Source organism: Vulpes vulpes, chromosome 1, assembly GCF_048418805.1.
Source record: "Vulpes vulpes isolate BD-2025 chromosome 1, VulVul3, whole genome shotgun sequence".
Lineage (NCBI taxonomy): Eukaryota > Metazoa > Chordata > Mammalia > Carnivora > Canidae > Vulpes > Vulpes vulpes.
Window position 1 is genome coordinate 169,359,301 of NC_132780.1, and position 23,631 is coordinate 169,382,931.

At 41.1% G+C, this 23,631-nt stretch overlaps 1 protein-coding gene across 1 annotated transcript in view; it reads left to right on the forward strand.

Moving 5' to 3' along the window:
- The window catches only part of SH3BGRL2 (SH3 domain binding glutamate rich protein like 2), a 79,598-nt gene that overhangs the window by 15,062 nt on the left and 40,905 nt on the right, over positions 1-23,631 (forward strand). The window contains exon 2 of the mRNA XM_072749243.1: positions 1,888-2,646. Within this exon, the coding sequence (XP_072605344.1) occupies positions 1,888-2,646 (759 nt within the window). The remainder of the gene's footprint in view (positions 1-1,887; positions 2,647-23,631) is intronic.

A 23,631-nucleotide genomic window follows, 5' to 3' on the forward strand; every position in this document is an offset into this window, starting at 1 on the left:
ATAAAACTTTATCCATAAAACATACAATTTGCCACTCAGGTCATAATTTTAGGATCTCTGGACAAAAACATTATCAGGATTCTCTGAAACTCATCTCCATCACTCTCCAGGCATCTGCTTTGTTGCTTTCTTCCTATTGACTGGCTTCTTCAGCTTCTCCCGCTCTCATGTTGAAACGGCTTCTGAAAGCTCTCAGCTTCCAGATCACAAGTTAAAGTTTAAGCTCTCTCTTTCTTTACCAGTGCTAATTCCAAATCTTAGGGTAGGGATATTGCCTGGTCTACCTTGGGTCAGGTGTTCACCTCTAGACCAATTGGCTTGGGTCTTGCTATGTGAACAGGTCTTTGGGGCACACCCGTACAACCTCTTAGATCAGATCTGAGAAACAGATTTCACAAAAGAGCAAGGAGCTGGGCAGACAACCCAGTGGGAGTCTCCTGTTGCATTCACTCAAACCTGCATTTTCCACATTGTTCCTATTAACCCCCAGATATCCTTTTCTGAAGCACAACCAACTCCTTGTTGATCTCATAAACTGCATATTCTCATCCTGCATTCCCTATCTGCCAGCAGATATTCTATTCATCTTCAAAATCTCTTCTAAAAAGCCACGCTCTCCTCTATATCCACACAGCAGTCTATTGGTACAGTGTGTCTTGTTCTGTTGCTATTTCTGTACCTGTCTTTTTGTTTTGCAGACAATAGGTTCTCTGCTGACTGAGGAAATGACTTATTCAACTTTTCATCCACTTTGGTACCTTTCAGAGAATAGGCTCTGAGTTTCTATTTGTTGAGTTAGTTTTTTTTTTTTTAATTTTTATTTATTTATGATAGCCACAGAGAGAGAGAGAGAGAGAGGCAGAGACACAGGCAGAGGAAGAAGCAGGCTCCATGCACCGGGAGCCCGATGTGGGATTCGATCCTCGGTCTTCAGGATCGCGCCCTGGGCCAAAGGCAGGCGCCAAACCGCTGCGCCACCCAGGGATCCCTGTTGAGTTAGTTTAACCATATCTTCACAGCTGAATAATTCCAAACTGAAGAAAATATTGACTTTTAACAGTGGCAGTTACATAGGAAACACTAAGAAATTATTTTAAATTTTATAAAATATTCATTTCCACATGTGGGGTAGCCAAATTAAAGTGTATATGCAGAGAGATATTAATTACAGCAAAAGTTATATTTAGTTATTGTTTATAAGAAATTACATCCCATTAGGATTGAATCTTCTGTTAATGTACTAAATTCAAAAGAAATACTACAGAAATGACTTAATAGGAAAGGTTAGAAACTTGAAATATTAAAAAATGCTCTAAAAAGCAAAGCTCCAAAATGATTAGTATCTGTGCAAGAAATGTACCAAAGAGCTAGAGACTTCATCATCTCATTTCTTTCTTTCTAGAACTATTAATTAACATTGTTCCCAGAACTCAGCTAAATTCCCCCGCTGAAAGGCAGAAAGTAAATACAGTTGGGAAAACTGGTTCATTCCACCAAACGGTGAGAGGCTTAAGCTTTTGTGAAACAGAAAACACTTGCTAAATAACTATTCCTAAACTATTAGCAACCACATAAAAGCTTTTTATTTTAACAGCATCCTCCTGGGAGACTGTGCTTGGAATGTGCATCAGGTCTGAAAAAGGCACAGATTTGGCTCATTTGTAAATATGAGGTGCACAGAGGCGAAGCCATTGTGTAGAGGAGGGGGTGGGGCGGGTGGGGTCCTGATGCCCAAGGCTGATAGAAGGATTCTAATTTCGCTTGGTATTTTATTTTTTCGACTACAATTACAGTTTTGCAAAGAAAAATAAAATATCGGTTGTGCTCTCATCTGGCTTCTAATTTTCAGCATCTACAGAGGAAGAAAACGTCTCATTTAACTAAAAGAATCACCTTTCTGCAACCCCCGGAGCCGCGGGGCACACGGAAGGGCGCCCAGCCCCGCCGCCCTTACCACGCCCCCCCCGCCACCCCGCCCCCCCCCCCCGGGAGAGCCCGGCGCGCCCCGCCCCGCCCCGCCCCGCCCGCGGCCGCAGGTCGTCAGGGCTTGCCCCGCGCGCTCGCGGCCTGAAGACCGCAGGTGGGCGCCGCTCGGTCCTGGCCGTCGGCGTTCCGCGTGGGGATGCTCCAAACCAGAGAAGCCACGCTGAGCCTCTGAACCAAGCCTTCTCGCCTCGTTTCCTCCCCCCGCCCCCCGCACGCCCCTTGCCCTCGCGACCCCTTGCCACAGCGTCTCCCAGCCTCTCCCTCCAGCCACCTGCGTGTGTGCGCGATTGTCACGCAGCAAGGAGGGGCTGGAAAGAGCTCAGTCCACTGGGCGCTCCAAGGAGAGACCGAAACTACAACTCCCATCACGCCCCGCGGCCCGCGCCCTCCTCCTCCCCTCCCCCCTCCTCCCGCGGCCAGCGGCCGGGAGGCTCCGCGCTTTTATCTGCGGACCGGCGGGAGGGAGTCAGGTCCGGGCGGTCTTCCCCGACCCGAGTGCTCTGCCCGGCGGCGGCGGCGGCGGCAGCGGCGGCGGCTCGAAGCCGAGTTTTGCCTCCGCGTCCCCGCCAGCCCCGAGCCCGCTGGGGCAGACGGTCCGTCCCGGCGTGCGAGAGGATGGTGATCCGCGTGTTCATCGCCTCCTCCTCGGGTTTCGTGGCGGTGAGCACTGCGGGGACCCGCAACGGGCCGGGCGGGGTCCCCGGGGGCCGGGGCGCCGCGCGCGGTCCTGCGGGGGGCGCGCCCCGGTGCGCGGCGCGTGCGGGCGCGGGAGCCCGCGCGGGCAGGTGACCCATCGCACTTGCACAACAATGGAAAGGGCGGGGAGCCGAGGTGGGTGGGGGGCCCCAGCGCCCCGCAGGCCGGCTCTCCGCGGTCGGGGAGCCAGACAGCGCTGCGGGAAGTGGAGTCTGCGGGAAGCCCCCAGCTCCGGCGGTGTGGCTCGGGAATTTGGGGAAGGGGTCCCGCTTCCCTTGGGGTTAGTTCCTCCCGATTTGGGACATTCAGCCTGGTTCTGTTCTGTATGACCAGCTTTTTTCTAGGCTGCCTAGTTACCTAGCTCCTGAATGAAACAAGTTCGAGCAGGGGATTCCTCTCTACTCTCCCTTCCCTCCCCACCCAGTACATTTCTTTAGTCTTATACCTGCGCAAGGAGAACTGTAAACCAGGCTTGTCCTGTCGTGCCAGGATTTCCTTGTTTGTTTTGTCTTTTTCTTTCTTTCTTTCTTTTTTTTTTTCCTGCCTGGGATGCTATGAATATTTTTACATCGTGATGTAAACATGGGTGTTTGGTTTCTTTCCCCTTGTAGTGCCATGGTCAGTTTCATCTTGATGTATAAATTGTGGCCTCTAATTATTTTAAGCTGTTTTGTTGGGTCGAGATTCTTGTTGTTGTTGTTGTTTTTTCTTTTAGGAAGAAGAGAAGTTAAATAGCAAGGTGTCAGACTGTAAGGAACAATTCGGTAGTGTACTTGATACTGCGTAGGACATGTAGCAGTATGTTTTACATGATTATTAAGACTTAGTTTCCTTAGTAAGAGTTAAGCTATAGATTTAAGAGGTTCCTTGAGGAGATACACAATCAAACTAATCAAAAATGCAATATTGATTGCTTAAAATTTGATCTGGTCAGTTGCCTGCCCAGCAACAACCAGAGTGTTTCAAAATTTGTTTTTGAAGCAGGTGCGACAGAGTATGGAATAAAATATTGTTTATAAAGCCTTATACACCATGGAGACTTTTTATTTAAAAGGAAATACTAGTACAAAAAAGACCTCTTTTTCATTAGGAACAATAGAGGGGAAACTCCAACTTATCTTTATATGCAGGCATGTGGTGGTCCCCAGACTCCTGACAGTTTTTGTATTTCTAGTTATTTGTGGTTGCTTAGTCATACCTGTCTTTTATAGATTTCTCTACTGAACTGCACTTCTGTCAGGAAACCCATATTTTGTGGATAGGTTTTTTTCAAATGAACTTCTTCATAAGAATGCTACAAAGCTTTTGGTTTCGCCACCAAGTTGTATCCTTCAATAATTGTTGCAATAGCATCTTATTGATTATGAAAGGGCTGATCTGCTGCATTAAGAAGCCTCGGTTATGTTGGACAAGTCAAAGTCAGAACTTCAGGGAATTACTTGGCTTATCCTGTCAGCAGGTAATTTACAAAGGGGGAAGATAGTTCTGAATTGTGCATCTCTATTTCCTCAAATCCATTAATAAGTATTTATTGTCTACCTATGTCCTTTTTAAATTTTTAAGTTTACTGTTATGTGTTTTGCACATGAAGCTGGACTTAAGAGACCTAAGTTTTAATACAAGCTCTGGCTGGTGGTGTAAGCTTGGATAAGCTGCTCTATCTCTGCCTGAGGTAGAACGGATTGTAATGTAAACTCAGAATTACATTCTAGCTTTAAACTGCTCTGATTTCATCAGTTGGGTAAAAGTGGATAAATCCTTCTAGCAGCATTTTTTTTTTTTAAACTTTAAATTTATACATATTAACCTCAAAGTGACTGTATTATTTTCCTTTGGTGTTTTACTGTGGTGTCTCAGGTCCCTTGACTGCCCTGCCTGGTAATATGTGTTTTCACATGGTTTGATTTGAACTCGAAAACATAATCTGTTATCACATATGTACAGCCCATAAACAGTAATTATCTATTTTAATGGGCCTAACTTTTTTAGGTCTCAGATAATCCTCAGTAAGTCCCTCCAGTTATATTATCTGTTATATTAATACACAGTTTTTCTATAATTATGTAATATTGATACTTTTGGTGATAAGTAAATATATGCTTATATGCAAGAATAATGATTTCTAAGAGATCGTGAAGTTGTTTAGGTTAACTGTCAGCCTGGGCCTGGGGAGGTTAATAGGGCTTATAGCATTAAGCTATATTAAGCTTTGAAGGCAAAGCCCCTGCCCCCGGCAGTGTTGTTGGTCATTGGCGCTGTTTTATTTGGTGACCACCTGTGATTAGCAAGTGCATGAGAGAACAAATAATTTGATTCCAAGGCAGTTTGGTTCTAGCCGAAGTTTCTTAAACCACAAGGAAGGAATGTAACTAGAAATGGACTTTGCTAAGTGAATCTCCCGTATTTCCAAAAAGGTGCTCTGCCCCAATCAGCGATAGATTTAAACAATCTGTTTAGAGAAAATCCTCATATCTTGTCTGACTTGCCTGAATTCTCCAGCTTCAACACATAACACTAACAGTAATATATGGAATAATTAACACCAAGGCATGGTTGCCCTTTTGTCCTCCCCAGCTCCAGGTAAAATCTGCTTTTATAAGGAAATAAGAGATGCCACATTATTATGCTATGGATACCTAAAAAGCAGATTTCTTATGCAACTTATAATGTTGCTGTCATTCATATTGTAGTAAATAACATTTATTTCAGTCCTCAGAAAATAGTTTATTCCCAAAGTGCTATTTTAAAATTTAATTTATCTGGTTGTATACCTGAAAGGATTGTCCTGGGAACTTTATTCAGGAAATAGATTAATGTGACTTTTTAATTTAAAAACATGAAAATCAGTCAATTGTTTCATTCATTCATTATTTTATTTATTCAACAGGTATCTTCTAAGGGTCTGCTGCTTGCCCAGCTCTGTTCTTGTTCTTGTGGGGAACTGGAGGAGAATAGAGGATGTGGTCTCTGCCCTCAAGGAATTTAGGTGGGGACCAAGTGGGGAGATAAGATAGGAAAGCTAAAACCACCAGTAATAAAGTATAGCCCAAGGACACTTGGCTCTTTCAGAACACATTATCAGAGAGAAATAATATAGGGGCAGAGGGATACATTGCAGAATGTCAGATAAGGAGGGAAATGTGCCAGAAATCATAAAATATGCATGTGGGAGCCTTAGGCAGATGGCAGGGAGAGGAGTTGGGTTAGATTTGGAGCCTGGGAGAGTGCAGAGTCCACCTTGTTCAGGCTGGAAAGGGAGGAGCTTTGTGTAGAAGAGGGCAGGTGGCAGATGTCCCTGTGGACCTCATTTGAGAAAAGGGTAGACATAAAGTTCTTGCAAGAAGCCCATAACAAACTCTGTAGTGCGCAGCATCTCAGTGATGGCTTCAGTTTCTGCAGCTTGCCTGCTGTCTGGAACCCTTTGTCCCCAGTTAACAAGGGATACTGGCAGGGAAAGACCCCTGGTATGTGATTTTAGAAAAATCTTTACCCCTGTGCTTGCCTTGACTAAAATGTCAAAAAAAGAAAATCTTTCAATCTTTTTAAAAGTTTCTGGGCTCGGTTGAGCTGGAAGAAAACCTAAAGAGATTTTCTTGTGAAGTCCAACCACCTAAAATCACAGAGAAGGAAATTTGGGCATAGAAAGTTAAGTGGCTTACCCTGAGGTCATTTATGTCACTCACTGTAGAGCTAAGAAAGGGTTAAATGGACACCAGGTCTCCTGACTCCTAAATGTATTCATTCCTCTGTTCATTCTGCAGTGCATTCATTCATGCATTGATTGACTCTTGCAGTCATCAGTCATTGAAAACCTGCAAAGTACCAGGGTCTGCGTTATGTGCTGTTAGGTGCTAGGTGTCTGTGAGGGTCAGGAGAACGGACTTAAACTCTGGCCCGTATGACACAAATCAGTGCTCTCTGTAGCTCAAAGGCTTGGGATACAGACCATTTAAACAGGGAGAATGCAGGGCCAATGGGTTTCTGTGGAGGAGGGTGAAAGGAGCGGTATACCCTTGGATATTGGAGAGAGACCATCATGGGGAAGAAAAGATACAAAGAAATTGGATGCAAAGTTAGAAAACAGAGCTTTGTCCAGGGCTGCTGCTATACTTTCAAGTGGAGATGAGAGTAGCCAGGGAACTCCTGGAAGTTGTGCTCAGAGTTGTCTAGATCTTTGTAATTGTAGAAGGCATACTCTACTGGTTTGCATGACATATAGCTATTTTAAACATGCAGGATATTTTAACCAGGATGCTGTTGCGTCACCACAGAATGTATTCAGTGAAGCTTCACTGTGTGAGAAGGCCCCGGAAAAGAGTTACAAGGCAGTTCAAGTCAGGATATGACCATGTAGAATAGACTAAGACTGGGCAGTAATTCCTAAGTGATTCTAATGCCAGAAACTAGTGAGAGTGGGCCTGGTTCATCAACCTCTTTCTTTATTTCTAAAGATTTTATTTATTTATTTGAGAGAAAGACTGCACACATATGGGCTTGAGCCAGCAAGCACGAGCAGGGGGAGGGGCAGAGGGAGAGGGAGAGAGAGGGAGCGGGAGCGGGAGCAGGACAAGCAGACTCCCCAGTGAGCGCAGATCCTGATGTGGGGCTTCATCCCAGGACACTGAGATCGTTACCTGAGCCCATACTTAACCCACTAAGGCATCTGGGCACCCTGCATTAGTCCATTTAACTCATTGAACCTTCAGAGTCGCAGGGCAAGGTGATTATTTATTCCCATTTTGCAGATGAAGAAGCTGAAGTTAACTGCCCTGATGAGATCAGACATAGTAGATGGTGAGATCCTGAGTCATATTCTAGCTAGCAGGTGGCTCTCAAGTTTCCAGAACAGTTCTCTTCTTTGGGCACTGCCGCACCCTGGGGGAATGAGAGTTCCAGGGATGCTTGACATCCTATCGTGTGCTGGATGGTTCCCCAGAAGAACTGCCCTTGCAAAATGCCGGAAGTATCCTTCATGAGAAACAGTGCCAAAGAGCATTGGCAAGTGACGATGTAGAGTGAGATTAGGGAAGTGGGAGCGTATTAGTAAGAAGTGGCCAGGAGAAGCAAGAGTAAGTTGGGAGTGCAGGCAAGGACAAGGATGTGATTGTAAGGGAAGGCAAGTGCATTGATTTCCTAAGGGCTGCCATTAACAAAGTACCAAAATCAGGGTCTTACATAACAGACATTTTTCAGGGTTCTGGAAGCTAGATCAAGGTGTTGGCAGGATTGCCTCCTTCTTAGGGCTGTGAGGGAGACTGTGCGCTCATGCCTCTCTCCTAGCTTTTGATGGTTTGTTGACAATCTGACATTCCTTGACATGTAGATAAATCATTTTGAGATCTGCCTCATATTTGCAAGGCGTTCTCCTTGTGTGTCTGTCACAGTATCCAAATTTCTCCTTTTAATAAGGACACAGTCCTTTTGGATAGAGCCTACTCTAATGACTTCACCTTAAATTGATCATCCGCTAAGATCCTCTTTTCAAATAAAGTCACATTCATAGGGACTGAGGGTTAGGATTTCAGCATTTTGGGGGGGAGCACAATTCAACCCATAACAACATGGAATATGAGGGATCAAATAGGCTAATAAATGGAATTTTCCCCTTTAATTGGAAAGACCGTAGGCACATTTCTTGAATCTTAAAGTTAGCAGCTGGCTATGGAGTTATATGGAATTGTAGTGAATATATAAGGTCTGTTATAGAAAGGGAGATTTAGCAATATCCCAACTGAAGGCCTGACCTCAGTTTTTCTAGTTCATTTTTCTATTTCCCAAAGTTTTAAACTTGAAAATATAAATATAATCAAGGGCATGGACTCTTAGAAAATTAGGGGCTTTTTATCCATTTGTATTGGGATACTTTTAATAAACATTTCTATTTGAGAAAATGAAATTTTGACAAATATAATATGGAATATAATGTGGTTTCCATAGTGCGGGAATTTAAGACTATTTGAATCTTGTTTTTTCTGTGTTTTTCTTTTCTTTTCTTTCTTTTCTTTTCTTTTCTTTTCTTTTCTTTTCGTTTCTTTTTTTGGTCAGAACAGAAAAGGAAAACAAATGTAGTGATAAAAAGCAGGCAAAAAGCAGTGTGAGATACCAAATTAAATAATATTTCTTCTTTAGATGTTTTCATGATTTATTTATTTATTTAATGTTTTATTTATTTGAGAGAGAGCACGAGCAGGAGGAGGGTTAGAGGGAGAGAGAGCAGATTCCCCACTGAGCAGGGAGCCCCACTTGGGTCTCCATCCCAGGACCCTGAGATCATGACCTGAGCCAAAGGCAGACACGTAACCAACTGAGCCACCCAGGAGCCCCTTCTTGTTTAATTTATAAAAAATCCTGAAATCATTTTCCTTTCCCAGTAAAGTTAGAAGTGGATGATAGGATAGAAAAAGTCTAGATTCTTAGAGAATGTTTCATTTTTAAAAATAAAAATTAGTGTGACATATGGATATTATATATGAAAGTTTAAAATTCTTTATTTTGAAAAAAAAAAAACAAAAAAACCCAAAATTCTTTATTTTGAAATGCAGATTAAAAAAATGGGATCAAGACATTATTGCTTTAATTGCTAAATGTCAAGTGTTTTAAAAGTCACCCTCCAAACTCTAACCTCAAAAGGAGGCTCTTCCAAGTTTCAGCAAACTTTCAGTAGGAACTGCTATAAATGGGTGCTGCTGTAGCTGCAGAGTTAGGTAGAAACAGAAGTTACTGTGATTCAAATTACATTCCTATATACATTATTTTTCTGTGATAAGTTTTGTTATACTGTCTATTCATTATGTGAAAAAGGACCCTGGCTTTCCAAATTAGTACTGTAGTGAAAACAACTTTTTTCCCCTGTAAAATGGCAAATGCTTATTAATATTTGAGATTTGAGGGAAATTTCCCACTTCTGATTATGCTCAATTTTTTTCAGGTCCTTTTTCTAGTCATAGTTTAAAAACATGTTATTGAGGGGTGCATGGTGGTTCAGTTGGTTAAGGGTCAGACTCTTGATTTCAGCTCAGGTCCTGAGATCAAGCCCTGCCCTGAGCTCTGTGCTCAGCAGGGAAAATGTTTAACGTTTGAGATTCTCTCTCCCCCTCTTTCCTTCCCTCCTGCTAGTGCATGTGCACATGCTCTCTGTCTCTCTCTTGAATAAATAAATAAAATCATTTTAAAAAATGAAGACATATCTTTGAGCCTTCCTGTTGAATGATTGTTGAGACCAGTAGTGATCAGTATTTTCCAAAATGGTGGGGGTGGGGGGGCAGTTGCAGAGGCCAGGAGAGGTGGGGGTTGGAGGTTGGAGGGCGACAAGCAGCCACAACCCAGCAATGTAGTTTGAGGCAGTGCAGCCTCCCTTCTGTCTGTCCTCTTTTAAAAATAGGCTTATCTGAGTTTATCTGCCAGCACTGACTAATTACTCAGGAACTGTACTATGGTAACTAGAAGTGTTGTTATTTCTTTTATGTTTGATTATTTTTTTTCCAAACTCTAAAGCATAAATCAACCTAGGAAAAGCACCTTCTGGCTCAGGACAGCTTTGATGTAGCACTGAAAGCTGAATGAGATGCTGGCAGATAGGGGACCCCTGCCAACAAACCCAGGTACTTTAAGGCTGGTACAACCTCTGGAGCCTAGAACAATGCAGCTGGTCCCCTAGATCTGGTGTCCTTTGTTAACCATTGACAGCTTTCTCATTCTTGGAGGGACCTAACTCTTTTGGGCTGGCTCGTACTAAAGGGGGTTTCCTGGAACTGACCCCTGAAGGTGGAAGGGCAGGGCGTGGTGTACATCAGGGTGTGTCCTCCTTGTTGTGGGACCTCTGTGGGCTCTCTGCCAATGTTGCTCAGAGCTCCTGAAACCGGAAATGGAATGTTGGCTGTGATTGAGGGCGAAGGGTTTTAGGTACTTCAGGATGTGCTTTCCATTTCCTACCAATGATGGCTCAGACCTGGAATTGGCTCTTTGTCAGCTTGGGCCTAGTGGATTTGGGAGTAGAGGGCTGAGAAGAAGAGAGACCCAATTAACTGACTTGCTTGACAGGTCAGTCGGTGCTATTTGGTAAATGGGAGTATAGTTAAAGTCAGCAGCTGTTACTGCATACCAATCCTCTATTCAAAATAAAACGAAGCAAAACAGAAAACCCAAAACAACACAACCAACATAGCTTTTGAGTTAGTTTGTTTTCCTTTTGGTATTAACACAAAGAGTGGGAGTATGGTCTTCATTCATGACATTCCCATCTGATTTGAAGCATACTAGTTTTCTGCTTTAGTAATTATATTCATTAGGATAGCTCTTTGAATGGGAGTTGGCCACTTCTGTAAGCACGGGTCCCCAACCGACAGTTTCAGGCTGCACTGACCTTTTATGATAAACTACTTACTAGCCCAAGTAAGTATTTGGGTTAAATTGATTTATTTAATTCTGGAGTTAGCTTATACTCAAGTCCAGCACCTCCTTCTGCTCCATCCACAGATTATCACTGGGAGGCAATATAATAATCTCATGGTTAAGGCAGGGGCTATCCAAATCCTAGCTCTGCCATTGATGAAGGGCATGGCCTTATGCCAGTAATCTCAGACTCTTTATTTGTAAAAATGGGATAGGAATGGGTCCTTCTGTATATAACTGCTTTGAGCAGTCTTCCACAGGAGGTATTTAGCTGGAGTGTCAGGTACATAGTAAGTACTCAGTGTGTATTATCTATGATTTCTGTTATATTCTCATCAACAGTAGCATACTAGTAATAGCAGTAATAAAACAATTAAAAAAGTTAAAAACTTGGGTCATGTAAGATCTTTAATCATCAAAAAAATTATATATAGTACATAGAACTTACTAAGCCAAGGTTGCATGCTGGTATTATAGTTTCTGGTAAACTTATAAGGAATTTTTTTTACTGAAATTTGAAGTTTGAATTAAATAATTAATATTTGAGGTCATTCCCCAAATAAATCACTTAATTAGAATTCTGTAATTTTTTAACACTTTATAGGTACACAGCATGTCAAACATGAGTCACTAAACCATATTGACTCATTACCTACAAAGTGCTTACTATTTGCAATTGATCACTATTCTTTGCTGTATCTAGTACATGAATTTAGAATTCCTGGTTTGATTTAAGCCTTCCTATACCTAGCAAGTAGATTTCATCCCAGATAACAGCTTTGGTTGTTGGATGGTGGCTGCCTGTAGAGTGGGAGAGAAGTTTTGGAGCTTTGTCTGAGATCAGCTGGAAAACTACTGTGATTGGTTGTTGATGTAAATTATATTTATATTTGCATTATATTTATATAATTAATTATTTATATGTTAAAAAATTTTATATATGTTTAATTCTTATATAATAAAAATTTATAATTATAAATATTTTTATAATCCTCTTAACTGGCACCAGAGGAGAAAGGACCAGGGCTTATGCCAGCCCTGTCTTAGATTCTTTGAGATTTGCATAACTGAATGTAGAGTATTTTGAATGTATGAGTAAAAGGGAAAAGAAATGTGAGACACCATGTTGAACTGATGGATAGACAATATCTTCTGTAAACGTCTCACCCCAAATCTAGGGGGAGGTGGTAGAGAAGGGATATCTCTGTTTAATGAAGGTGAGTGAAGAAACTGATTATCATGACTGTGAAACCTGAATTCTGATGCTTGCAAAACATTCGTGGGGAGCTTGCCTATGAGGTAGATGGGCAGGCAGATGGTGGTAAAAGAAGTTGGGGGCTTTGTGGGAGAAATTGGTAGAAACAGGGAGAAAGACACTGGAATAGGTGGACTATCAAATATGCCTAACTACCTTGCTGAGCCTTAGAGCACTAGAAGGTCAGGTGAACAGTTAATGTTTACCTGTGCCCAGATGTGGTAGGATTTTTCCTACAGGTTATTCAATCCTCATAATTCCCCTACAAACTGTATTTATTATACTCCTTTTTCAGATGAGAATATTGAGGTACAGGGTGACTAAGTAACATGCCTAGGATCATTCAATTCAATGAATCCAGATTTGAATCCCTCCCTGTCTTAAGATTTTGTGTCTAGTGCTTTTATCCCACATTACTAGTGAGAAAAGCCCCTGCTCGGAGGCGAGTGAGATCCTGAGTCTTGCAGACCCAGAAACAGCCTAGGATAATAGTGTGTGAACTCAAGTTAGAGAAAAGGGGAGGGGCAGGACTGCTAAAGAGCAGCTCCAGGGTCCCCACGCACTGGCTATTTGGCCGATAATTGTAGCCACAGTATCCTTGGCATGAAAGCAATGACTTTGCTTCTGTAGAGACTGATACTTGGAATGGAAATGGAAAGATATTTCATTTATGGAATGGATGGAAATGGTTGAAATGGAAAGCTAGTATTTCATAATAATTATAATAGTAACAAGAACAACTATCATTCATACCATGTGCAGGAAGTACCCAAGGCTTTATGTTTGTTATTTGTATTCCTCAAAGTAACTTGGCTTGGTAGCCATTTGTATTCATTACCTGGCTTCCTTCACTCTCTAGTAGAATGGGAAACTGAAGCTCAGAAATTTCAAATAACTTGCCTTGTCATAGAATCCAGAAGGTATAGACACTAGATCTGTGTCATCCATTTTCCTAATAACCATGTCACAGAGGAAGGAGTCAGAGGTTAAAGAGAAGTTGGAATAGACAGTCTTTGAAGACACTGTTGAATGTTTTGTTGGATGTCCTGAAACCAAATGTATGATTTACTTCAAATGCAATTCTCTTGCTTTGTGTGACAGAGTAGAACTGACTTGATGTGTTGAGCTGGAGGGAGCAGCATGGGTTGAGAAAGTAATAGGGTAATACGGGAGAAGGAGAGATTGGCTGGGATGAGGTCCAGGGTAGAGATGTTTTAATCTCTTGGGACGTTTTGGGCAACATGAGATCTCCTGGGACAAATGGTGGTAGTAGAAGCATGTGTTCTCATTCTTTCCATCTTGGGTCCTCTGTTCTTGGGAGACTTTTTCTCCACAGGCTGATCATTCCTTGTTTTCTACCCTGTAAATAATGTGTCCTTTTGGGTGGAAAGAGTTTATCAGTATATAGCAGCCTACTATGGAAGTTTGATGCAAGAGTGGGTAGAAACTGAGAGGCCAGAGGCAGGGCTGTTGGTGGTTGTAGGAGAGGGAAGGAAGGCCTGTGGGAGAGCAGAGGGAAAGATACAGTTGGCACGTGCAGGAAGGCAGAAGGAGCCTGCATTTATATACCTTATCTGCCCACTTGCATAATTGTAATTTTTGTGCTTTCCTTATTGTTAGCCATCTCTCTCTCTAAGATCAAATGCTTTATATGTAATTTACTAAAAGAGCCTCATAAGCATGGTTGATAGAAGAAATTTGTGTGATACAAACAAGATGATAAATGGAAAGAATGTGAATTTTAGGAGTAGAAGGACCTAGGTTCAAATTATGGCTCTGGTGCCCTAAGTGGCAAGGTGGCATAGCAAGTCTTTTAACTTCTCTGGATCTCAGGATCACCATTTTCAAAGTTGTCAGAGCTTAATGATAAGGTCGCCACTAATAATACTGTGGATTTCATTTACATTTAAGTCTATAATAATTCTCTGGTCTTTTATGAATTTTCAACTCTAAATGAGCTATTCATATTTAATTAAGGAAAAACAAATTATTGTTCCAGTCAGGCAATAGGTCCTGAGTTAGATTGGAACACATCTGTAGGAAGACCTGAGACTGATATTGTTTATTAGGGTTGACATTGTGTATTAGGGTTAGTACAGGCTAGGGGTCACAGTCTAGTTGCAGAGGCTAGAACCCCTTCTTTTTTTTATTTAATATAGTGTTTTAAAATGTTTTTGAGCAAAGATTTTAAATATGAGATGTCTAGAATTCCTACTCTTCTTCAGACATCTGAAGATCTCTTGACTCCAGGGCCTTACTCCATCATGACATGGATACATCAAAGTTGATTAATGGTGACCTCTGCATCGGGGCATGTGCCTTTGGGGGTCTCTGTACCCCCCACCATTTCTACTGTCTTCCCAACTCTGAGCCATTTGTTATTGAGCTTGTGCTGTTCTTTTTCCTATAATATGAAGTATTTCTTGGCATGTATATTTATGAAAAGTGGAAATTACAAGATTATATTGAGAGGGTTCTATATGTTTCATGAAGAATGGAAGTCAGCAGAAGTTTTTTTGTTGTTGTAGAAAGATGGAAATAATAGTCTTAAATTATTATTAGGTGCTTGTGGCTTCATGCCTTTGTGTTAACTACCTGACCCCTTTGGATATTTGAATGACTCTGTGGAATTATTATGGGAGGTAACAAGTGTCTATTTCTTTTTTTTTTTTTTTTAAGATTTTATTTATTTATTCATGAGAGACAGAGAGAGAGAGAGGCACAGACACAGGCAGAGGGAGAAGCAGGCTCCATGCAGGGAGCCCAACGTGAGACTCGATTCCAGGTCTCCAGGATCACACCCCGGACTGAAGGCAGTGCTAAACTGCTGAGCCACCCGGGCTGCCCAACAAGTGTCTATTTCCTATCTGTGCTTGGTGCTGGCCTCTTAGTCCTCTAATCATAGAACTGCTGCTTGAAGTCGTTATACTCTAGAACAGAACTTCCTGGAAAAGCTTAAAAATGAAATTGGTCATACCCTAAGCCAGGTTGTATCACCAGCATTACTGTTGTCATTTTGGTGTAGGTAATTCTTTATTGTGGGATTGTCCTGTGCATTGCAGACCCTGAGTGGCATGCCTGGTCTCTACTCACTAAGTGGTAGCTATTACTACCCCCTGCCTGCAGTTGTGACCATGAAAAATGTCCCCACATATTCCCAAATGTCTCCTGGGGGGGAAATCGCAGCTGGTTGAGAAGCCCTGCTCTACTGTATAGTAGCAGAGAGGAAATGCTCATAAAGAGAAGACTCAGATTGCTTTAAAACCAAAAGGAACTGAAGAGATCATTTAATTCATCTGTCTCTTCTGATGAAATGTGAACTGTTAAATTAGTAGTTCAAGACTACACTGCTTGTCCTGACAGTCCTAGAACAGTGCATTGTAGACCTAGAATATTGCATTGGGAGTTGGGAAACAGTCTGGTTTTGGTGATGACATTTTTTTTTTTTTCCTTTTTGCAAACTCTGTGCTCAACATGGGGCTGGAACTCACAACTCTGAGATCAAGAGTCACATGCTCTACCAACTGACCCAGCCAGGTGCTCCTCCACCCTCCCCTTTTTGCTGCCATTTATTCAGCTTTCTGTTTTTAGACAAGAAATTTAGCTTCTCTGGGCTTCAGGTTTCTCATCAGGCTGTTGTTGTTGTTGTTGTTGTTTTTGTTTGTTATTGTTATTTTTAATTAGATATAATTCGCATACCAGAAAAGTCACCCTTTTCAACTGTATATTTCAATGGTTTTAGTTTATTCCCTATGTTATTACCACTATCTAATTCCAGAACCTTTCCTCACCCCAAAAAGAAATGCATGTCCATTAGCAGTCATTTTCCATTCCCTCCTGTTCCCTGCCCCTGGCAACCACTGATCTTCTTTATCTCTCTTTGGATTTACTTCTTCTGGCTGTTTCACATAAATGAAATCCCACTGTATGTTGCCTTTTGTGTCTGGCTTCTTTTACCTAGCATAATGTTTTCTTTTTTTTTTTTTTTTTTTTTTTTTTTTTTTAGCATAATGTTTTCAAAGTCCATGTGTGTTGTAGTAGGTATCAGTACTTCATTTCTTTTTATGGCTAATACTCCATTGTATTAATAGACCACATTTTGTTTATTCATTCATCAGTTGATGGACATTTGGATTGTTCCCACTTTTGGTCTATTATGAATAATGCTGCTGTGAACATTTGTGTGATCATTTGTTTTCAATTCTCTGGGACATATACCTAGGAGAAGAATTGGTGTTTCATATGGTAACTAACTCTACATTTAACTTTGTGAGGAATTGCCAAGCTGTTTTCCCAAAGTGGCTGTTTTATTTTATATTCCTGTTAGCAAGGTCTGAGGGTTCCAGTTTCTCTGCATCTTCACCAACACTCATTATTTGTTTTTTCAATTATAGTCATTTTAGTGGGTGTGTAGTGGTATCTCAGTTTGGTTTTGATTTGCATCTCACAATAATGATGCTTTTTCAGAACTGGTTTAGAACCTTCTTTTGAAGAGTTCTTCTAGCTTTGAATTTTAAAGTTTTTTCTTCTATTCTACATATGAACCAATATGAATAATACAGAATTGAGTCCTTAGGGATATCTATTTTGGAAATTAATTGGGTTAATCAGTTCTCATATATGTATTAGTACCTTTTATTGTACAGTGTTTAGCCATATTCAGGATGCAGAATAGATACATGACATGATCCTTTCCCCTCCCACATAACTCCTAATCTGAGGAGAATAAATGAACATGGAAAACAGAGGGTAACAGAGTCATATGGAATGTAATGTTAAAATTATCTGGCTTGTAGGTTAGTCTCAAGGGCAGGTATGTTTATTTGGACGAGGACAAAGAAAGTCGTATCAGAGCTGGACAGAAAAATAGCATCCTTTTGAGTTGGGAAGGTGGCTGTTTTTAAGATTCTAGAAAATTTCACTTAAATAAAAGTGGCCAGTGGAAAATGAAGAGGTTCCCCCCCCCAAAAAAAAATATTTTGTATGAGCGTGTGAACTGAAATGTCATCTCCCTGGTTTTTTTTGTTTTTTGTTTTTTGTTTTTGTGAGAAGAATGAATTTGCATTGTGTATCAGTGCTGCCCTTTGTTTTAGACTAGATGACTCCTTTTCCACTGATAGGTGTTTCCTGTAGTGAGAACAAGACAAATGGAGGCTCTAAAGTTAGTTCCACAGTTCTGTTTTCATAGCAGACTTGGTTTTAAGAGATTATTAACAGGGATGAGATGATTAATAATTCACTTTTTGAATTCCTTTTCCATTAAAGGAGAGAAAAAGGCTTTATCCTTTTAACAAGATTAAGTCTGTGTGTTAGGTTCAGAGAACTTAGACAAACCTTATTGACTCCTGACAGCTTACAGCTTCAAGGCCTAACTTTTTGCCCTGGCATTTTGGGGCCTCGGTGATCTGATTCTGACCTACCTTTGCAGCATTTTCTCTTTCCATTCCTTTGACTACTATAAAAATACACCAGTCTTTTTTAACTTCTGCCTTCTATGCCTTTTCTCATAACATCCCCTCAGCCTGTGCTCACCCTGCATTGTGACCAGATTTCCCTCCTCTCTTTGAAGCCTATACCATCTCCCAGTGAAGTCTTCCCCACGCCCCTCCCTTTCTCATCCTCCCTCCAAACGGGGAGGCTCTGCTTCTCTAGCCTCCATGGTGCAGCCTATGGAACTGCTATCCTGGGGCCTCAACACATTCCACCCTTGGTTATAATTATTTTGTACTCAGGCTGTTTGAACTACAAGTTCTAAGTTCTTTGAGGTCAGGGCTGTTCCATTCATCTTTCTATACCTTCATACTTCTATATACCTCTTTCCTATTAAAGAACTTGGCATGTAGCATTTGCTGAATGAATGAAAAAGAAATATTGTTTCTGTAGCTTCCACATCAAAAATATCAAGCTTATCTAGAGTTCAGAACCATGCCAGAGTGGGACCAGCATGGAACATGTACACAGAAGTCTGCTTTGGAAAACAAAAGGCTGTGAGGGACATGATTTACAGGTTTCCCTGGCTATCCAAAGTAGAACATTCCTGTGAAACTTCATAAGCTGAAATGGGATAAAGCCAAAAGGCAATTACCACTAATTTATATAAAAAGATTTTTGAGTGTTCCCAAACTAAAATATAACCTCTCTTAGGCTTTTTTGATACCTTAAGACACATCTTGCTAACAGATGCATAAAATAAATGGAGATAATGCATAGATGCTCATAGATACGGTTAAAACCTATGGCAGCTTGATGCTGAGCTGCTGAGTAGAGTTCTGGGGAAGGAGCTTGGGGGTGCCACTCTTGCTGCCGGGGTGCACTCTGCTTCTACAAAGGCTTGCTGCAAGACAAACAATACTATTTTCGCTTTTCACCTTTTTCATGAAGGTGAAAATCCTCTTTGGATTTCTTTCAGCTAGTGGAAATAGGTACTAATGTAGGCCTTTCAGAAAAGTGAAGTGGTGTACTGTGAACTTTCAAAAAGCAAAGACACCTGTATTTTACCGCTTCTTAAATAAGTGGCATGAAGAATCTATGTTATTAGAGATAATTTTATTGTAGTATTACTTCTCTTATGCAGATCTATCAGATTTCTCAAACCTCTGTGTGGATGAACTGGAGACGTGGACGGAACCAGAGGGGTCTCTGAGAGGCAGTTGGTGACTCCACATACTGTGGGATTGGGCTGGGGGGCTGGGAGGCTAGGGGACCGCCCTTCAGAGCCTCTCCTCAAGACAGCTGAATGGAATAGTCCACAGCCATTTTCAGCTCCAATGAAGGAGCCACAAAGGGAAGCACTGAGAAGTGACAACTGACTCCTGAAGGCAGACCTGGAGAATTCCAGAAGCACAGTTTCAGGCTTTAGTTGGTAGAGAGTAAAATAGCAGAGTTTTACACATAAGTGGACTCTGAGAATGTCAGTGCACCACATCAAAGTACAAAGATGGATTATAATGATGATTCTTCATCCAGAACAGATTAAATCAGGTTTGGCATGTTTTCCTTTGATGTACTCGGTTAAACAATGCAGGAGCACATGGTGCATTTTAGAAAGATTTCTAAACTAAAATTATTTTTTATAAAACGTCAAAATAAATTTTTGTTTAAAGGGATGAACTTCAGTTATACAGAAGACCACAATCTCCAATTTCAGGAGAAAGTAACTTACTTGCTCCTACCTCTGTCCCCCTCGTTGCAATTCCTCTTTTGCCTTCCATCTTCCTTTCTCTCTACCTTCTCATATAATACCTACCTGTAAGCTCCTTTCCCCCATCATCCTAGGGGCTGTTTAATTTATATTCCTTCTTTTTATATTTCTGATACTGTGCATTTGTTTTTTGCTTACATGTTGCCAAACTTCACAGTGCCCCCTACCCCCCTCCCACCCCTTCTCCACAGAGTACTGTCCTGGCCTGGAGGCACCATTCTGACTGCCATTTTCATATGGAAGTCCATTTTTGGCCAGCCCCATCTCCCTCCACCCCCTCCCCCCCACTAGACTATGCACTGCATCAATTTAGAGGCCTTGTTTTGTCACCTCTGTTTCTTTAGTTCCCAGGACAGCCTAGCACATTGCAAGGTCTCCACAAGATCTCATAAAAACCTGAATAAAAACAATGACTCCTTGACCTTTTAAAGATACTTTGATTTTTCTTTGTACTGGCTCTCTGTTCTCTCTCTCTCCTCTTCCTTCTTTTAATTATTCCACTTACTTTCTTGAGTGGAGATGGAAGGGAGAATTCCATGGAAGAAGATATAGAGAAATTTGAGGTGGAAACACCAGAATTTGGAGGTACTCTTCAAGACTTCACCTTATCTGAAATGCAGGAGTTAGGGTCATCTGTGGGAAGGGTGAGTGCCTGTGGAGATTTGAAAAAGCTATGAAAGCTTCCAGTGGCAGTTGTGTGGGATTCAAACAGAACCAAGTGTCTAGCTGAAGCTAGATGATTGCAGTTCTTAGCAGACAAGGCTTATAACATTGCGCAGTAGCCCAAGGAGGGAAGGCTAAGCTGATGACATGGCCAATCCAAGACAGGGTGGTTCCATAGAATGCAGGCAAGAGCATCCAGACTTTGTCTCAGAGGTATCAGTTTGTGCCTACAAAGGAAACGTGAATTAATTATATGATACCTTATAAAATGTAATTGCAAAAATTATCTGGTGTTCCTCACATTACTTTTCAAATGTAAGTAGAAGTAGTTTCCAGATCATCTCTTGGGATCACTTTCCACCCAATTGAGGATTAGCTGTTGTAGAAGTGGGAACAACACATTCAAAAACACAATGTACAGAGTAGCATCTCAGGCCATTGATAAAGGCATGGCCTTTGGCTGAAGGCTGATAATTCTTGCCTGTAGAAAATACTGTCCTCAGCAGGATTTCCTCCTTACTGCAGAGGATTTTGATTATTATGGCAAGTTTTGCTAGACCAGCTCTTCTGTAAAGTATTCTCTAATTAACAGAAGGCTCATGTACAAGCAATTGTGTATAATTTTCATAGTCTCGTAAGATAGCAGCATCCTAAATGCATATTTTATACTTGGCTGACTTTTTTCTTTAAGGAAGTAAAACGTGATCTTGACAAAAAATGTAAAAACAATAAAATCAAGCTGACCACATCTTTCAATCCATTTGCTAAAGATTTATTATGGCCTCACATTGCTAAGTAATACAAGTTGTTGTTTTTAAGTTTAATTTAATTAATTAATTTATTTTTTAAGTGTACTCTGTGCTCAATATGGGACTTGGGCTCATGACCCTGAGATCAAGAATTACATGTTGTGTTTATTGAACCAGTCAGGTGCTCCTGTTGTTTTTTTTTTAATGCAAACAAGTTTTTTTTTTTTTTTAAATGCAAACTAAAAGTAGTTTAATGGATGTGTTGATGGAGAAATTAGTTAGAACTGTTTACATTGCATCAAACAGGTGGGAAAGGAGACAAATTAGCTGACAGGTATGTGATGAGCAGCTCCTCCGAAGCTATCTACTGAATACCATTGGGGATGCAGATGTGATGCTCTCATGGTCTTCATCTTTCAGAGGAATTTATGGTTGAGCTGGGGAATGTCGCAGATATGAAACTGTGCCAGGCTGTGTGTCATTCTGTGCTGGGTTGGTGGTTACTTTGAGTATAATGGGAATTTGGTAAAGGGAATGATTTGGGAAGGGAGCAGTTGGTATAAGTTAGAGTTTCTCAGCCCTGGTACTATTGACTTTGTGGATGGCTTTCCTGTGCATCGTAGGATGTTTAGCAGCATCTCTGGCCACTTGAATGCCAGTAGTACTGTCTACCTGTACAAATCAAAACTGCCTACAGACATTAACAAATATCCCTGGTGGGGGGACAGAATTGTTCCCAGTTAAGAACCACTGGGTAGGCATAGTAGAGCACAGTGTGGATTTGGGGCTAAGCCGTGAAGAGTAAATAGAACCTGTATAGGAAGTGTGGATAGTATGGGGATGATTTCAGCTGGGAGAAAGCATTTAAGTAAAAACTCAGTTTCTACATGTCAGTCTTGGAGTAGGGCTACTCAGAGTATGACTTGTGGAGCAAACTGTGTTGCTGATACTAGCCTTGCAATTGAAGGGAAACATTTAGAAACTTTTATTGCAAGTTTAGAGTAATTTTATAAGTTTGGAGGGTTTTTTTTTTTTTTTTAATGTGATAATAATAAGCTTTAGGCTTCTCTCTTTTTTCTTTTTCTTTTTTTTTAAGTAAACTCTGCCCAACGTGGGGCTTGAACTCATAACCCCGAGATTACAATTCACATGCTTCACTGACTGGGCCAGCCAGACTCCCCTAGGCTTCTCTTTTTTATGTCTTTATTATTTTGTTTTTCTAGAAATTTATTTTCCGAAAGTATCAGTCTGTGACAGATTGGAACATTAAAATGAGAACAACAGCAAACTAATCCTTTACCACTAATACTTGGAGGAGTATCAAGGCTGTGTCTGGACTGAATTTAGTGTGCGTGGTGGGGAAGTACAATGGGCTAGGTATGGTTCAGATGGGACATTGAAGTCAGGGTACCTGACACATCTTAGGCCTCATTCTCAGATCTTTTCAGGATGAATGAATGAATGCCTGGAAAGCTTCCAACTAGAGCAGAATTGACCTAGGAGGGACACCTGGGTGGCTCGATGGTTGAGCATCTGGCTTTGGCTCAGGGCATGATCCCAGGGTCCTGGAATCAAGTCCTGCATCAGGCTACCCACGGGGAACCTACTTCTCTTTCTGTGTATGTCTCTGTCTCTTTCTCTCTCCGTATCTCTCATCAATCAATAAATAAAATCTTTAAAAAAAAAAACAAAAGAATGGACCTATGAGTAGGGAGAGGAGATCCAGTGGTATTTTTGAGGTGGGAGTAACTTTTAGAAGGGGATATTAATGTCATTTAACCTATCTCTGTGGTTTTTGTCTTTCAGTTTTCTGCCTATCTCCAGTTAGAAACCTTTTCTAATGACTTGCCCTTGAATCATAATTTTAACTGGTTAATTGCCACTTGAAAGTTTAATTTGTACATTTTAAACCTTGCATGTCAGATTATGGGTATCCTTTCCTTTTGGGATTTATAAACACTCCCCTATCTTTGGCACAAAGTAACTTTTGTGATTATCTGGTGGTGCCTGTACCTATACCTGAAAGAAATGAAGGAGGGTACATTTTGGCCCCTTTGTATTTTCTGTTGAGTGGAAAAGCTGTGCCCTTTATGGTTTTATGATGGTGTCGATGCCCTGTGCCTCTGCCTGTAATATGGAGTCTTATTTGGACCATGGATGGCATTGATGAGAGATTATGGAGGCTGACTGCTCAGCTAGTGGCCATAGGCCTGTGCTCATGTCTTCTCTAGAAGCTTTGGAGAGTGTTAGTTTGCTTAGATTCCATCTGCCACTTAACTTTTCTTTCATTGGACTTACTAAATATTTTATATCTGACAATTTCAATATCTGAAGTGTTTGTGGTTTTTTTTTTTTCCTCCCTTCTCTTTCTGTGGCTGTGGCTCATGATGTGTCGTGTGGTTCTTGGTATGCTTAATTCTTGAGTATTGGCTGTTTCCTTGCTAATATCTTGAAAGTAATTGCTTAAAATAATATGTGGCATTTAAGGCTTTATAAATTTCACTTGGGATGATGTATTGGGGCCAGAGTTCTTGGTTTTCTATCTCCTAAGTGTAAATCATTTGGTGAAATGGAGAAGTGGGTGCTGGGCTGCTCGTTGGGAGATCTGGGTTCTAGCTCTGACTCTTGCTATTTACATAGTGAATTATTTTGGGTAAGTAACTTATGACCTCTCTGTGTCTCAGCTTTAC